An 18,673-nucleotide genomic window follows, 5' to 3' on the forward strand; every position below is an offset into this window, starting at 1 on the left:
TCGCTCTCTAAAGGAGCGAGCCGAGCGGACGCCTTTCTCATTCCACAGGCGTCATTCTGAAAAATACAATGCTCCTTTCAGCGAGAGGGAATTCCTCGCTGCCATCGCCGATTGCCCTGATACAGCACCATTACCAGACTGCATCCACGCGCAGATGCTGAAGCATCTCTCCAGGGACTGCCAAAAACACATTCTCGCGATATTTAACCGCATTTGGAGCGAAGGCGTGTTCCTGTCGCCATGGCGAGAGGGTGTTATTGTCCCCATCTTGAAGCCCGGTGCGGACCCACTGGCGGTGGACAGCTATCGTCCCATTACCCTCACCAACATTTTGTGCAAATTGCTCGAACGTATGGTGGGGCGGCGTTTGTGTTGGGTCCTTGAGTCGCGCGGTCTCCTCGCTCCATCCCAGGGTGGCTGCCGTTGGGGCCGGTCTGCAGCGGACAATTTGGTGCGGCTGGAATCTGCTGTCCGTACGGCCTTTGCCCGACGTCAGCATCTCGTTGCTGTATTTTTTGATCTGCGGAAGGCGTATGACACCACATGGAGGCATCACATCCTTGCTACGTTACATGACTGGGGTCTTTGTGGTCAGCTCCCGGCTTTTCTTCAAACCTTTTTATTGCGCCGCTCTTTCCGGGTGCAAGTGGGTGCCGCCTCTAGTTCATCTTATATGCAGGAAAATGGGGTCCCGCAGGGCTCAGTGTTGAGCGTCTCCTTATTTCTCGTGGCCATTAATGGTCTGGCTGCAGCCGTGGGGTCGTCGGTGTCTCCTTCTTTGTATGCCGACAACTTCTGCATCTCCTTTAGCTCCACGACTACAGGAGTCGCCGAACGCAGGCTGCAAGTAGCCGTTCGCTAGGCAGCATCATGGGCTCTGACTCACGGTTTTCAGTTCTCTGCAGCCAAGACTCGAGTTATGCACTTCTGCAGGCGTCGGACGGTCCACCCTCATCCTGAACTTTACCTCGACGGCCACCTGCTTGAAGTGGTGGAGACTTGCTGCTTCTTAGGACTCGTGTTTGATGCCCAGCTTACGTGGGTTCCTCATCTTACTCAGCTGAAGCAAAAATGCTGGCAGCACCTCAATGCCCTCCGCTACCTTAGCCACACATCTTGGGGTGCAGATCGCTGCACGCTGCTGCGATTGTACGGAGCCCTTGTGCCGTCCCAGCTTGATTATGGGAGCCTGGCCTATGGGTCTGCATCACCCTCAGTGTTGAAGTTGTTAGACCCCATACACCACTGTGGGGTTCGGCTTGCAACTGGCGCTTTCCGTACGAGCCCCGTGGATAGTCTACTGGTGGAGGCCGGGGTTCCCCCGCTGCGGATTCGCCGCCATCGACTGCTCGCCGACTATGCTGTCCAAGTGCATTGCTCGCCCGGCCATCCCAATCATCGCCTGCTTTTCCCTGCCGTGGTCCTCCATCTGCCCAAACGGCGACCTAGGTTTGGGCTTTCCATAGCTGTCCGCGTCCAGTCCCTGCTGTCCGAACTGGGGTCATTCCCTCTTCTGCCTCCCTTCCGGGTCCGTGCACCTACGCCTCCCTGGTGTTTGCCCCGTCCGTCCGTCCGTCTGGACTTGGCACAGGGACCCAAGGACTCAGTTCCGCCTGTGACCCTCCGTCGCCGTTTTCTTGCGCTCCTCGCCTCATTTTCGGGCTGTGAGACTGTCTACACTGATGGTTCCCTGGTTGATGGTCGCACTGCCTATGCTTTTGCTCACGCTGCCCATGTTGAACAGCGCTCCTTGCCGGCTGGCTGCAGTATTTTTACTGCAGAGCTGGTGGCCATATTGCGCGCTCTTGAGCATATGCGTTCCTGCTCAGATACGTCCATCGTCATCTGCAGTGACTCCCTGAGCAGCCTCCAGGCCATCGACCGCTGCTATACCTCTTCTCCTCTGGTGTCCACTATTCGGGAGTCTGTTTCCGCCATTACCCGCTCTGTTCGTTCGGTGGTCTTTATTTGGACGCCAGGTCACGTTGGCATCCCGGGGAACGAACGTGTCGACAGGCTGGCCAAAGGGGCGATCAACGCCCCAGATTTGGAAATCGGCCTCACGGCTCGTGATCAGCAGCTGGTGTTGCGCCGTAAGGTGCTTGGGATGTGGACTGCTGAGTGGCGTGGCATGACATCCCCGAATAAACTGCGGGCTGTTAAGGAGACGACCGATATGTGGCGGTCCTCCCTGCGGCCTTCTCGCAGGGACTCTGTTATCCTGTGTCGGCTCCGCATCGGCCATACATACCTGACGCACGGCCATCTTTTGCGTCAGGAGGATCCCCCTCTGTGTCGGTGTGGGTCCCGGCTGACGGTCGCCCACATTTTATTGGAGTGTCCCCGACTGCGCACCCTCCGGCAGTCTTTTAATCTCCCGGGCACTTTGCCTTTGGTTTTAAGTGACAATGCCTCCATGGCTGATGACGTTTTAAATTTTATCCGTGGTAGTCCTTTTTATGGTTCCATTTAGGGAGGTCCTGCTCCTTTCCCTTTGTGTGTCTCTTGTCCTCGAGTCTCTCATATTTGGTTGCAGATTTTAGTGTGTAGTCGGTTGGTTGACTCTTTCCCTTTTTTGTTGTCGTGGTCAGTCAACCAGTCTCCGGCCATCTTCTTTTCTTCTGTTTCCTTTTGTCTGGTGTTCATCTGTACTCTTCGTGTCTGTAGTGTTCGTTACCGCATTTGTGTTCTTTTAGGGCCTGGGGGGGGGGGGGGGAGTCTCCTTCCCCTTGGGGTTTTACCTGCTTCGTGCATTTATGTCTCGCCTGTTTTTGGAATGGGGGACTGATGACCTTAGCTGTTTAGTCCCCCTTAAACATCCCAACAACCACCATGTGCCCTCTTGACTGACCTTCTCAACCAACTCGACCTCATTTAACACTGGAGCACCCACGTTCCTTTCAGACTCCACACACACCTATTCCCATTTGGACCTCACGTTCTGCACTGCCCAGCTTGTGCGTCATCTTGGACGGTCCGTTGTCTATGACAAGTACTCGAATGACAATTTCCCATGTGCTATCTATTTGCTGACTCCTACCCCACCTACATGTAAACCCAATTGGCAGCTTTCTAAGGCTGACTGGAGGCTTTATTCCTACCTAGTGATCTTTGACAAACAACATTTCTTCAGTTACCATGACCAGGCAGAGTGCCTCATGAATGTTAACCTTGCCGCTTCTGAATGTTCCATACCTCGCACTCCATCTTTACTGCACCATGTCCGAGTCCCCTGGTGGACTGAAGCATGCCACAACGTGATTCGTGTGTGGAGACATGTTCTCCGCATTTTTAACCATCATCCTACGATGAGGAACTGTATTTGTTATAAACAGTTGCTTGCACAGTGCCATCGCGTTCTTCAGGATAGCAAAAAAGCCAGCTGGATTTCCTTTACTAGCTCTCTTCCATTGTGTGGGGCAACCTATGTCGGCACTCTGAGACCAAGGTCCATTCCCCTATTTCCGGCCTGACCGTAGCACGTAATGTCATTGTGGACCCTATACTTATCTCCAACACCTTGGGTTGCTATTTTGTGGAGAGTGAAGGTGGCTCAGGCGATATCCTTCTCCCTTCAGAATCGTGAACTGAGGAAGCTAGATCATGCTCTCACTTCATTTCTATCTTCTGCCTCAGAGCCAGATGATTTTCACATTAAGATGTTAAGATGTTGCAGCACCTTTCTCTCACAGGCAAGCACTTTCTCCTTCATATGTACAATTGCATTTGGACAGATACCATGTTTCGCAGATGCTGCTGTGAAGCCACTCTTGTACCCACAAGTAAACCTTGTAAGGACAAACACCTTCCTTCTAGCTACCGCACCATTTGTCACCAGCTGTGTTTCCAAGGTGATGGAATGTATGAATCACGGCCGATTGGTATGGTGGCTCGAATCTCACAATCTACTAACTACTACATAAAATGGATATGATGTGGAGGGCACCGTTCTGCATCTGCTATCTCGTCACTCTTCCAACCTACGTAATGAATATTTTTTTGTGGAAATACCAGACTCTGGCTGTGCAGAAACCCTACGACACCTGGTGGAGGACTGATATCCTCTTTACTGTATACACACAAGGGCTTCCGAGGCCACCTGCCCCATTTCCTTCAGAAATTTTTCGAAGACAGAGTTTTCATCCAGGAGAAATGGTTGCCTCAAGGGTATGTCCTGAGCATCATTATCTTTACTGTAGCCATTAACACAATTATGTCCTGTGTCCCGCCAGGCATTTCTGGCTCCCTTTTTGTTGACAACTATGCAATCTATTACAGTTCTCCATGCACTTGTCTCCATGAGTGGTGTCTTCAGCAATGTCTCGATAGTCTTTATTCGTGAAGTATTGATAATAGCTTTCACTTTTCCACTGTAAAAAACCATTTGTATGAATTTCTGGTGCTGGAATTGGTTTCTTCCGCCATCTTCACATCTTTGCCCTGTTGCTCTTCGGTTTGCTAAAACTATAAAATTCCTGGGGCTCCCACATGTCTTACCTGGTCACAGACTGTACCTGGTCTCTCAGTATCCTACGTGGTACTTCCTGGGGAGCAGATCAGACCACCCTCCTTTGTTTGTACCGGTCCCTTGTCCATTCAAAACTAGGCTGTGGGTGTTTTGTTTATTCACCTGCACGTCCATCCATCTAACACTGTCTTAATACAGTCCACCATCATGGAATTCATTTGGTCGTAGGCACTCTTATACTAGGCACGGTTGAGAGTCTATGCAGAAGTTGCTGAACTACCACTGTCATATCGGCGTGATGTTCTCCTCAACAGATATGCATGCCATTTGTCTGCCTTGCCTAGCCATCTATCCTACGCCTCCTTTTTCAGTGACTCACTTGACCGCCAGTACGGGGTGCATCCCTCTTCTCTGTTACCTCCCAGAGTTCGCTTTCAGCTCCTACACCAGCAGCTTCACTTCTCGCTACCAGTCACTTTCCCTATAGGTGTGAATCCTTCACCACCTTGGTTTCGTGTGGTGGTCCATGTGCATCTTGGACTTTATTTGCTTCCTAAGGAAACTACTCTGGATTCGACCAATCACAATAAATTTCTCTACCTTGGCACACAACTTAGTGACAGCAGCTTCATGTACGCAGATTGCTGTAAGGCTGTTTTTGGTACCAGGTGTGCGTTCGTCAGTGGCATCTACCATATTCGGTATCAGCTTCCAGAACACTGCTCAATATTTGCAACTGAGCTCTTCGCCCTCTATTAGGCCACCCAGAACACCCAGCGACACAGGCTTTTTAATTGTCATATGCTCTGATTCTCTCAGTGCCCTTCAGAGCCTCTATGTGCTGTCTAGTCCATCCCTAAGTGCAGTGGGTCCAAAGAAGCTGCCATTTGCTCACTGTTGAGGGAGCCACTGTAATGTTCATGTGGGTTTCTGATCACGTCCATCTGATGGGAAATGAGGCTACTGACACTGCTGCCGAGGCCGCAACACTCCTACTTCCGTCTTCTAGCTGTTCCATTCCTTCGGATGATCTCCATATCGCCATCTGTTGGCAGGTGGTGTCACTTTGGCATCACTGCTGGTCATCCCTTCACGAACCACTTGCTAAGTGGTGATCCTCCCTCACTTTGTGCTGATTGTTGTCAGCCTGTGACGGTGGGTCATTTCTTGACCAAATGCACTTTTCTTAACCACTTCTCACGTATGTTTGCCATCTGAGTTATCAGCTGTTTTAGAGTATGATGCGCGAGCTGTTGACCGCATTTTACTTTTTATCCGTTGTAGCAATATGGCGAAGGACACACACACACACACACACACACACACACACACACACACACACACACTACAGTTCTATATAACATTAGGAGAGGTGGGAAAAAGCTATAGATTGGGAGGAATGCCTGTAAACATACTTGAAAATGGATCTAAATTTTTGAATTCAATAATATTTAGAATGAGTCATTTACAAATTAACTTTTTATTCATAAAATTAGGCTCTCACTGGCATTCCATACATTGAGAATTGAGAAATTAATTTTGTAAAATTTTTGTTGTGATCACTTGTATACATTCTAAGGTAGCACTCAGCAGATCTGTTGTAGATACACTTAATGTGATGTTTCTCTTTAATTCATTTATTGAGTCCAGGAGGTTCTTCTCTCCTGCCAATCATGGAGGATTTCCTTTCCTGGATGTCAATAATTTGATGAAGAGTGTACCTTGATTAGAGTCAGTTGATACAAGTTTTTGACTGGAACATACAACATAATGATGATGTGGATGACACCATATGTGCACAAACACAGATAGGCAGAAAACCAGTATTTACTTTGCTCATATATTATTTTTTGGAATGTAGATTGTGATGTATGAAGATGCAGCAATAATGCTCATCACAAAACTGTATTCAAAGAAAATTGTGTAGCCATTATGCTGCCACCATTATATGTCTCACGTAAGAATCATGTGAATAGAATAAGTGAGATTAGTTCACATACAGGGGCATATAGACAATCATGTTTCCTTCACTCAGTATGTGAATGGAAGAAGACAGGAAATTAATTGTATTGGTGCGTTGTACCCGCTGTACAGTGGTTAATAGAGGATTTAAGAGGTATCTAATTACCTACTCGAAAAAAAGCGAGATGTGACTGTGAAACATGGCACTATGTTAGTTCTTATGTACATATTTGCTTTTCAGTGACACACATTTCTCCCAATGATTGAAGATTTCATGTAGACGTTGGGTTTAGAAATCTGCATTTTGGTCATTTAGGAAACATTATGTCTCAAAAATCACCTAGTTATCATTCTATAAATGACTGCCATACAATGACCCCCCCACCCGAGGAAAGAGGAAAAAGTCAGTGAGTGCTTTCTCATAGTACTGGACGGGAGGGCATGTTTATAGTCCAAAGAAGGGCATGTGTGACTGTCATGTGCAGATTGAGGTGGGGCTTTGTTCAGCAGCTTCCTGTGATGCTTCCTCTTGACAGATTCCCACAAAGTCATCAGCTGACAGCTATAGTTTGCTCCAGTGACGGATTGCTCATTATGGGAGTATTATGCTAGCTCCATACAATGGCAGCACTTTGCCCAGTGGTCACCCCAGGTTTTTGCCATTTTCGGCACCAGTGAATCCTTACCTTGTCACTGCGTGCTTTGCTCCTTCGTGTCGAGGTCATAGTGATTAAACCACCACTCATTCATGATGAAATTGCTAAAGATGTCATCTGGATTGGCCTGAGACTGCTGCAAAATTTCCACTGCTGCCTCAGTTTGGCGGGATTTTGAAGTGGGTATGAGTAGTCTCGGAACCCGGCAGTCGGTGATCTCTTGTCATCTTCAGAATGTCCTGCAAGATGTTGAAACTGATCCATGACTGATTTTGATTTTTTGCCCCCACTGTAGTCCTGATTGTGATAAGCTTATTTTTGTCCACCAGGGCCACTGCTTCTCTTGAGATTCCTAGTTCTTCACAGAGAAATGGGCTGCTGCTTGGTGATTTGGACATGTTTGATTATGCTGGAAGTATCTGTGCCATGTAACCGTTGTATAGTATGATAGTGCATTTTTACTGTATACTTTGACCAATTGGGTATGGATTGTTGCAGCATTGTTTCCCTTCAGATGTAGGAAGTGAAGGTCAAAACAGCTTGTAGGCATGTCAGCTGGCACTGATGTAGTGACATTGTCTCTCATACTACGGTAACAGCGAGCACTGACGATGTTTGTTGCAAGAACTTCACTACTCATTTTGCATGTGCTCATTGGGCACTTCTTACCCGGGCCCTTCGGCCCTCTGACACTGGACGTCTTGTGGTGTTGTAGTAACTATAATTCTTGTTGTGGCACACATATTATACATATTGGATTTTGGTGTGTGTCCACCATTTTGATGAATTTATGGGTTACAGCAGACAGTTGGCACTGGTATGTTCAATATTTCTCTCATCTGTGGCTTAGGAATGTTACATGAAGTAACCTTACTTGCAAAAAGCAGAAATCCAGTTAAAAGCTCAAATCTTGTACATAGTTCTACCTTGTGACAAACATTCAGAGGACTTCAGTGTTGTAATCGTGTGGAGATGATAAATGTTGGCTCATGGCATTCTAATGTCAAATATTGTTATGAACTTGTTCAAAATAATTATTCAGTTATTGCGCTTCTAGGTAGATGACATTTCCATTTTGAACAGAGCAACCTCCGCCACAATGGTTAATACCACAATTGATCACCAGACAGCTCACAGGATTTTCAGATCATTCAAATTGAAGACCACCAATTAACTGTGTTGCATGTGCTCTCTTACATGATTGTTGGGTAGCATCATGGTATGAAATATTTAGAACCTCCGTGATACTTCTTATTGCAGTTACTCAACTTCACATAAAAAAAGGTAGCTTCTTAAGGTGGTGGTGGTGGTGGTGGTGGTGGTGGTGGTGGTGGTGGTAATTTCTTATTGCAATATCTGAGAATTGTTTTAAGTTGATGTATGGTTGCATTTTTCTTTCAGGTAGAAACTGCATTAAGAGCTAGTTATAACAACCCGGACAGGGCAGTGGAATACTTGTTGAGTGGTATTCCAGACCAGCTAGCCGATAGAGTACAAATAGGTACTATAGCTCCCAGATCTGACCGACAACGGAGAGCGCCTGGTAAGGTCTCTTTTCTATTGATTAATGTGTCTCTTCCTGGATCTCAAGTTCATATTGTGCTCAATAATTTGTTAATATGATACTCTTTGATCATTTATAAGCACTGTTCTTCTGCAGTGTTCTGCAATAACAGTTAAGAAACTCATCTTTCTGTGTGTGATTCAGAACAAAGAAAACAGTGACAGTTTTCCTTATTTGTTCTCATCATTTTGTAGTGCAGGGCTGTGGGTTTGAATGTTGGAAGTGCTGGTGGTAAGTTAGTGTCACTTTAAGTGTAAATTTTGGCTATTGTGCATACATGTGACTGGTACATCATCCAGTATATAATTTAGGTGGTCCATAATAACAAAATATTTGTGATTAGACTATCTGCATCTATGTACATACTCCACAAACCACCACGTAGTGGGTGGTGGTGGGTACCCTCTACAGCTAGTAGTTATTTCCTTTCCTTTTCCACTCATAAATAGACTGAGGAAAAGAAGACTGTCTGTATGCCTCCCTAATTTTTCGTATCTTATATTCGTGGACCTTGTGTGAAATGTATGTTGGCAGCAGAAGACTCGTTCTACAGTCAGCTTCAAATTCTATAAATTTTCTTAGTATTATTCCTCAAAAAGAACATCTTCACTCCAGGGAATTACAATTGAGTTCCTGAAGTGTGTCTGTGATACATGCATGTTTTTGAAACCTACCAGCAACAGATTTATCTGCTCACCTCTGAGTAGTTTCGATGTCTGTCTAATTCAACCTGGTGCGGATCTCAAACATTGGAGCAGTACTCAAGAAGAGGTTGCACTAGGGTCCTACATGCCGTCTCCTGTACAGATGAACCACACTTTCCTAAAACTGTCCCAATTAACTGAAGTCGACCATTTGCCTTCCCTACCATAAACCTCACATGCTCATTCCATTTCATATCACCTTGTAGTGCTAACACCCAGATATTTAAACTATGTGACTGTGTCAAGTACGACACTACTAATGCTGTATCCAAACATTATCAGTTTGATAATAGACCTTTGTTGGAAGATTTCAGTTGAGTTGTTTCTGTAAATATTGAAACACTTTTTAGCTTACAAAACTTTATACAGGGGATACTTTGTTTACCAAAGGAGTTTTAATCATATTTTAAGAATATGAGGTGTTAATAGCAAAGACATTGGCACAGATCACTGCTACTGAAAACCATTCACTTAAAATTGTTGTTTTATGTATTTTTGATGCTCATAATTGTCTGCAGAAAACAATGTTAGTTAAGAGTTCTTTATGGTTTTGGCTTGCTTTCAATAAATTCATGAAGCAGTACATGGGTTATGCCTAAAGTTTAGATGAAATTTGAGGAGCAAACTGTGCATGGTCCAGAAAGTAAGTGACTCACATTGCTCATTGCTTTGTACAGTTTTATTCCACAGTCCATGGGCTGGAGTCCATTTTTAAGACACTAATGCTATTGAGTGATAACAGCAAACTCTTCAATGTAAGAAACTATGTGCCCTATTCCAGTATTGTTTGTACTTCAATGTGCATCACAAAATGTCATTTGAGACATCTTGCATCATCCTCACACATCCAATGTTTATTTTATCTGTGTAGATTCACTTTTATTGTTCCTTGCCTCATGTCTGTGATGTAAGACTGACTTTTCTGTGTATAACAGTTTTGTACTTCTTTATGAAAGATGCATTTTCATTAGGCTCATATCAATAACATAATAGTTCTTGCAGATAACTGAACTTCGTAGAAATATTGAAGACATTCAGAGAGATGGTGAGAGAATTAGACTTCAGCTTCTCTATTACCTTTCTCTGATTGTCAGTATTCAGAGCTTTGTACCATTTTGGTGATTATCTTCAGAAATGTGGTTGAAAGGAAGGGATAATGTACTTCCTTGCCATCTTTATTTAATTTTGAAGAAGACTGATTGCTCTTTGTATATTAGCACGGGGTTTTGACAGCATGTACTCTGCCATGCTTTACAAATTAAAATAGTTGTCATTTATTTTTGTTATGAAACCTCAGTATTTCTGGCGGTGCACAATTCTCTGAAATTTTTAATGGACTAATTGCAGAAATGTTTTTAACTATGTGAAAATGAGAAAGTATTCTCATAGGGACAGTGTGAGAGGCTGTTCATTATTGAAGATTCACGTGAGTCACTCAGAATTCTAAAACGGTATTCTAAAATTAAGTAGTTATGATAGTCATTCCAGCTCTATTCTGGGAAAATTTTTAAACATTTCTTTCATATCTAAGGAAAGTGTGATGATGTCTTGTGTGTGAGAACAACACAGAAACAGGACTTAACGTGGTCTGCTGTGAGACAGGGCGCAGTGATTAGCAAATTCACATTAGCTACAGGCAAGTTTCTAATTGTCATTCTGCAGTTCTGATTTAGGTCTTCCATGGATTCCTTTAAATAAAGTAAGGCGAGTGCCAGTATGATTCTTTTGAAAAGAACGTGCCCAATTTTCTTCCCCATTGTTGCCTTTTCCAAGCTAGTGCCCATTACGTAGTACCTTCGTCGATGGTATGTCAAACACTAACTTTCATTCCTTTGGTTTGTGCTACTGCGTATAGTAGTAGGTTTAGTTACTAGCTTATGTTTTCTCATAAGATAAACAGAAGGGCAATAGTGGGGAATAGTAATTACTATGGTTAATTTTGTGGCTCATGTTCTTAATCAAAAGCTGTTGTGTTATGATTTATTCATATACCGTGAATTTGATATTTCAGTACAGAAATATGTTTTTTTTTTTTCCCCCCTGTAGAGTTAAGTGTACAATTAAAAATTAATTTGAAGGTGTAAGTCAAGTTTGGTTAAAATATTGAAACCTGTACAAAATAAATAAAGAAAACAAACCACCACAGCCATGTCATAGAATAAATTTATTTCAAATGACTAATTTCGGCACAACGTTTACATCATCTTCAGGTCCACTATAAACCAAAAGAGTTCTTTCATTCCTAGAACTCATATAATACAAGTTGTCATGGATTGCATACATCAGGAGTGTATACTCTATAATGGTTTGTCACCACTGTGACCACACGGATATAATTATGTCCATTGGGTCACGGTGGTGATGAAATATCATAGAGTATAGACTCCTGATGTATGCAATCTGTGACAACTAGTATTATTTGGGTTCTACGATTCATGAGCCAAGAAATGAAAGTAGTCTTTTGTTTTCTAGTGGACCTAATGATTGTGTAAGTGTAGCACTGAAACTGCTCGTTGGAAATAAATTTCTTTGATGATATGGCAGTGGTGGTTTGTTTTCAGTATTTATATCATCAGCCGCTGTCCCACATCCGCAAGAACAATGGACTTCCACAAGTTGAACATATCCAAAATAGTCGTTACTACATTTTCCAGGTAATCATGTTTGTTACAGTCCTCAAATTTTCAGGTATTTTAAATGTATGCTGTTGTCTTGATGATTTAGTGAGAATCTGCATAAATGTTTTCAAGTTGGTGTTCAGAGTAGTAATTCTGCCTACATAGCTTGTGCATGTGTAAATGTATTGCATCTGATAAAGTACTCCCCAGTGTATATGCATCGTGTACTATATTATTACATTGATAGCTTTTTTATACTTACTTTGCTGATAGCTTTTTGCTTCTTTAGAACGTGCTAATTGATAATGCATGTTTTACATAAGTTACATATAAGCTGCCTACGAGCATCAGAAAAGTGTGTGCGTGTGTGTGATAAGTCATTCATTACTTCCCTCCAGCCCTCATTATTCAAATTATACCAGACTGACAGTGTTTTGACTTTCGTGCCACTGGATGCATTTCACCTCACACCTTATGTTTCTCCTCCTTCCCTCTTCATTTTCTCCTTCCTTGCTATTTTGTCCTCTTTTGCTTGCTTTCTCCATCTGCCTCTGTTCCTTTCCTCCTTTTGCCCCCCCCCTCCTTTTGCCCCCTCCCTCCCACCCTCCCCTCCCTCCCTCTACCACAGCTTCCCTCCCTCCCTCCCTCCCTCCCTTCCAGTGCACACCCTCTCCCTCTTCCGGTGCCCCCTGTTCCACCACCCTCTACCATACCCCTACTCCCCAGATCTGCCATGCCCTCACTCACCATTCTGCTGCACCCCTCTCTTGTTCCACTATGCCCCTCCGTCCCTCCCACCTCCCCCCTCTTGTCCTCAGCGTCCTGCCATACTCGCCCCTCCCTCCCTCTCTCCCACTCTGTATATACACTCACATTTCTCCTTTGTTCCCTGCCATATCCTTCCTTCCTTCCTTCCCTCCTTCGCTCCCTGTCCATCGCTCCCCTCCATTCCTGTCCCTACACTCCCCTCCATCCTTCCAGCTATCCCAGTCCGTACACTCCCCTCTGTCCCTGTCCGTCCACTCCCGTCCATCCCTCTCTCCTTGTCCCTATGCTCCCCTCTAAGCCTCTCTTACTTCCTCCCTGTCCATATGCTCCCCCTTCCTCCTTGTAGCCCCTCCCCCTCTTATTTATGCTCCCTCCCATTTTCTTTACACTTTCCTTCCCTGTATTCCTTACACCTTCCTTCCCCTCCCTTTCCTTTTATTCTATTCTTTCACTCTCAGACCCTTCAATTCCCATCTGCCTTCATTGTTTCATCCCACCACCCTTTACCCCTCACCTGCCGTGATTGTTTCGCCCCCAGCCACCACCCTTCGCCCCCATCTGCTGCCCTTGCTCGAAACTGCTACAATTGCCACCCCACCACCCACCACGAGCCTACAACAGCCCCACCAGTTTTCATTCCTTTGCTGTCCCCACCACACTTACCCAAACGTCCTTTATTCTATTACCACCCACCACACTTCGCCTCCAGCCTCATTTATTCTTTTAATCTGTGTAACCGGGCACTGATGACCACAATGTTGAGCACCCCACAAACCAACCTTGTGCCCTCTCACCCTTTTTTCCTGCTTTGCTTCCCCTTGTCCTCTCTTTCTTGTTGCCCCTTACTCTTGGCCATGTTTTGTTCTCTCATTTCTTTTCCCATCCTCCTCAGGGTGCCTGCTGCACTGTCCCTGCATGTCCCATCTTCAGAACGTTTTATGCTCCCTGTCCTTTTGCAATCTCATTCTCAAAAATCACATAATTAAAAATATGTTTCTAACGATGATTAACTACTTTGTAAGTCAAGGCTTTGCAACGTCTTCGTTTACAACGAGCCACAGTGTCACTATCTTCAAACCACTCTGTTGAAAGAATGTTGCCAAAAAGTATCTAATTCATTAACAAATGACATATTACCTGTCATTAACAAAGCAGTTGTTGCTTTTCTACTAATGTTCATGATTTGTAATTGGCACTTAGAAAGGATGTCCAGTTTTGTTGAATGTTTTGCAGTAGTGACAAAGGGTCAGTTTGTCACTTCTGTAACATGTGCCTATTCTTTCGACATGTGAGACCAAATGTACCTCATACAATGACTCCTCTGGTAGGAAGCTACGCAAAGCTTTTCAAGTGTGCAGTATAGTAACATAAAGACATCTGTGGTATTAGTGTGTGGGGCTCAAATGTTTTCAGTGTGATACTGAAAGGTGATCAGGGATATCAGTTGTCACAGCTGGAGTTGGCATTTGAAGGAAGCTAATGGAATTTCGAGAAAATTGCTAAAACACCTTGTTCAATGGACAACACTGCTGTGTAAGTAAATGGCATAATAACTCTTCTCAGGATTTCTTTTAGTTATACTACTTTGTTATAGAAAACACTCCTCCCCCCCTTTGCCTCTCTCTCTCTCTCTCTCTCTCTCTCTCTCTCTCTCTCTCTCTAACCCCTCTCCCTCTCCACGTGGGGGTATTGGCTAATTACAAGAAAGTTTTCTGTAAATTTATTTAAAAGAGTGACAGTGTTTAGACTTTTTCATATTCTGTCTGATAACAGCTTTATGCATATTTAATGATTCGAATTTTTTTTTTCTTTTTTTTTTCTTTCTTTTTACCCACTGACAGCTCTGCAAAGGATTAGATTTACAGAGTTGAAAGTTCTGCTGCAGGAACTCTGTGTATCGTACATGATGTGGAGACCAAATTCATATTGTAATGTTTTAATATGTGTGCATGCCCTGAAGGTAAAAATCAAGCAGTTCACTTCTGCATAAGTTTGCAGGAGATTAAACTAATTTCTTGTTCCAGTGAGTGGTTGTATTTCTGTTACTATTACTGTTATTACTGCTACAACTAATAGTGCTGCTGTTGGAAACTTCTCTAGTCACTACATTTTTTTATTGTCTCAGTTTGCATTACCTAATGTTGTTGTATGTTGCAGATGATCCTCTAGCTTTTCTGAGAAATCAGCCTCAGTTTCAACAAATGAGACAGGTTATTCAACAAAATCCTCAGCTATTAAACGCTGTCTTTCAGCAGATTGGGCAGACAAATCCAGCACTTTTACAGCTTATTTCTCAGAATCAAGAGGCATTTGTACGTATGTTGAATGAGCCTCCAGGTACGATATAACTTCATAATGGATTTAATTCAAGCATTGTTGCATGAAAACTTCAGTCATCATTGTTGGAACAGAATTATACAACCAGACTATAGTGTTGTTGTTTACTGACTTTTGAGTAGATGAAAGGATACTAACATAAAAATGAACATGTTTGTATATATGCTACAGATTATAAAAGATGCTCACATAAGTTTAGAAGAGACACTTACTTGACAGCAGTAGAAACTCAGGCGGGACAGACAGCTATGTGAAACAGTTGAAGACAGTCATTAAAATTTCCTGGCTGTAGATCAGTTCATTGGGAGCTGATGATAAACAGGAGTGAAAGGAAGGCCATATAAAAGAATGGAAGATTAGGCTACTTGAAACTTCTGAATGTTAAGTCTGTCATAATGCCACATCTACCTCACTCCTGTTTTACCTTTAGTTTCCAAGAAAGGAACATACAGCTTTGAAAGGTCAAAAATGGTACACAACAGTTTCACACTACTATTGATTCTGTCCTGTCTTAGTTATGTATCAAAATACCTATGAGTGTTGTTTCACCACTTTCATTTTATATTTATGGGCTATAATTGTGATTGGCTTGTCACCTTGCATAAAGTTTTTGTAAAATCACAAACTTAACAGAAAGATAAAGTGAAGCAGTTGGTTGTTATAAGGCAGTTCTGTTGAAACAATGGTACTTAGTTGTTTGTGCACCTGCTTGGAAAAAAGAAAAAATATTCTGTTGCTCAAAACTTATTTTTCTTCTTCTTTGTCATTTGAGTGTTCCATTGTGTTTCACTAATGTAACACAAGACTTGTTGTTTCTTGTACCATGTTGGATTTTCAAAAGAGATAAGTATATGGAGAATTGAGTGTTACATAACTCCAAATTTTCTAAAGTTGTTAGGTGGAGTTCATTAGATGTGGCGTGAGTGAGTGTTCTTCAGAATGTAGCTTTTGCCTTACACACATCCCTTTATTCACAACAGTTGCATGTAAACTATTTTTGTGGTTTTTTTCTGCTGTACTCAGTTTGAAGAAAGTGCATTCTTTAGATTCATATATGTATAGAAAGGGAAAGGTTTGGTGACAGTGCATGCTTGGACTGGATGGCTTTCTACGTACTCTTTTGTATCACATTGGCAACTACTTCAAGGCTCTAATAACTTCATCAGAAATTTCAGCAGCGCACAAATTTTTACTGGTTTTGTAATTATACAGTATGGTCAGCTTATCAGGTGGAAGGAACAGTTACTAAAAAAAAAAATGTAATTTGGAAGATATATCCCTGTAATGTAATAAATTTGCAATTATTTAGAAGCCTTGTGATTACTCTATCCCCTTTTTTCCTTCACGGGTAACGTTGACCATATGAAATTGTAATATCCTATATAGCACAGTGTGTTAGCAGTATAACACATTTATGTTAGGTGGCCTGATTAACTGAGTTAACATGAATTCTTGTCTTCTTGTGTCACTTACATAGTTCCCTAATGAGTAGGTACTAAACAGAACACCATTGGTCGTGCCTGTTTTTGGAGGATGTGCAACTAAAGTAATTTGCACTTTTGTCATAACCATTTATCAGTGTAGCGAAAATATAGGATACAAAATTCAGTCATAGGCCTCATCAGGCACATTGTTTTTTATTAATTAGATATTGTGTGTTGGTGAATATGTACTTTTAGTGCATTGACACATAAGGACTCGTAATTCATATTGGCAGCCAAAGCTAGATGTAGAAGCTTGGGGTGGATGACCTCTGTAGTGGCAGAGTTGAGTTCAGATAATGGGCTGTTTCAGAATGGTGACTGATGGTTTCTTATAGAAACATCATTATTAGTCAGACAATGTAGCAAACAACAAACAACAACACTTATAGTGACAATCTGCGCTAGCAGCATTCCACTGGGCGTGTGTCGAAGACTGCAAATGCGGCGGCACTGACACGACAGGTGGCCAGTGGCTTGTTACAGTGCCAGCGGCTGGGAATAAATGCTGGAATGTGGAGATCCGCAGATGAAAGTGGGGCGCACGGCTAGGTGCAGAAACCCTCTGTGATTCTTGCAGAGGAAGGTGACCACATTGGAGACTGGATACGTAATGTGTCAGTATGCCCACCCCAGCGTAGGTAGCTGAGAGGCCGCATGTTGAGGTCTCGAACAGCTGCCCCTCCCCCTCTTGAGCGGAAGGCTAGCTGTGAGTGACAGAAGTGAGCAGTGGACTTGGTGCCTGCAGTAAGCCTGCAGTTGGTGGATGCCAAATCTCATGGTAGCCTCTTGCAGGACCGTGTCACCACATCGAACAGTGTAGATCTCCTCCCGTAGATGCTGCTGTCAGACTGTGATGTGTTTGTTTAAAAATGATGGATATTTATACTGGCTCAGCACCTGTTTCTTTTGCCAAAGCACTGCTTCCAACCATGTGTGCCAAAACGTGGCTGTAGTTTGGAGCTGTAGTAACCGGTCTGCTGATGATGCTCTTGCCCTACCTTTCTGCTGTATCAGAGTTATTGCGTTACTGGTCCTGGCTTGACCCACCATGTGGAAATTGGCTGGTGGTGTTGCTGCATCTGACATAATAGTATTTTGTTCCACTTCACGCTTGCCCACTCCTGTGGCCCTTTGCAACAGACATGGCATCATTGCTGTTTTACTCGGTAGTGCCAGAAAACACTCGCGGCACTACACAGGCAACAAATGTGTGATATGAAAAATAAGCTTGCAAAATATTTACTGCTATGGATGTGACAGTAGTGATTTCAATTTTTTTTTCAGCATTATACACTTCTCTAATATGTCTACCTTACAGAAGCTAAGTTTATCTCCAAAAATCTTGTATGCATTTATCACACACTGTCTTGTTTTTATCAATATTCTTCTGTATCTGTTTCGATTCGATGGTGTTGCCCTCTCATTTCACTTGTAATAGGTTTTGCCTGTAATGGCTCTTGCATAATTAATGTCACAGCCATTAGAATCACGTTGATGCTGAGGGCCATCCCGTAATTTGTTGTATTTATCATACAGGTATATTTCTATATAAGCTGTTGAGTGCATATCTTGGAAGAGTTTAGAGTGCATGTATTTGTTGGGCCATTGCTGTACTTCCCAGTTAAACTGAAAGTCGCATTAGTTTCATCTCCAAAGCAAATAAATCAGTTAAAGTTACATTCTTAGGGGAAGCTAGTGTATTAATAAATTGTAGTCGGTGTTTTGCAGTGCCCTGTATCAAATTTTGTGTGGTAATTGATTGTAGGATGTGTATCTGTAATGGAGTGCTCATTCTTGTCATTTTCCTTTGTCGTGCACAATATGTGTTCTTCATATTGTCCAGTGTTCAATGTTTTTTGGTTGTAACCATATGGTTATCAGCTTTGAACTTGCTGTCCTTCACAGCTTTATGTAGCTAAGTGTATGGGCCGTTTTTTCTTCTTGAGAACATAGTATAGTGTGTCTTCCTCTATTCCATGTATGTGATAGTAAAGGTAAGCAAACATGGTATAGTTGAGGCATTGAGTTGGCAGTAGGCCCATAGACTAGACTGAAAAAGTTGCTGAACAATTGGACATTGTCCTCATTTGTATGCTTATAGATTGCTCAGAG

The 18,673-nt window shown here is 43.1% G+C and overlaps 1 protein-coding gene across 2 annotated transcripts in view; it reads left to right on the plus strand.

Moving 5' to 3' along the window:
* Positions 1-18,673, plus strand: part of LOC124556767 (UV excision repair protein RAD23 homolog B-like) — a 156,057-nt gene that overhangs the window by 76,313 nt on the left and 61,071 nt on the right. Inside the window, exons 5-6 of one of the 2 annotated variants that reach the window (XM_047130775.1) lie at positions 8,488-8,629; positions 14,898-15,077. In XM_047130775.1, the coding sequence (XP_046986731.1) occupies positions 8,488-8,629; positions 14,898-15,077 (322 nt within the window). The remainder of the gene's footprint in view (positions 1-8,487; positions 8,630-14,897; positions 15,078-18,673) is intronic. The other variant, XM_047130776.1, reaches the window with a different exon arrangement.

Source organism: Schistocerca americana, chromosome X (genome assembly GCF_021461395.2).
Source record: "Schistocerca americana isolate TAMUIC-IGC-003095 chromosome X, iqSchAmer2.1, whole genome shotgun sequence".
NCBI lineage: Eukaryota > Metazoa > Arthropoda > Insecta > Orthoptera > Acrididae > Schistocerca > Schistocerca americana.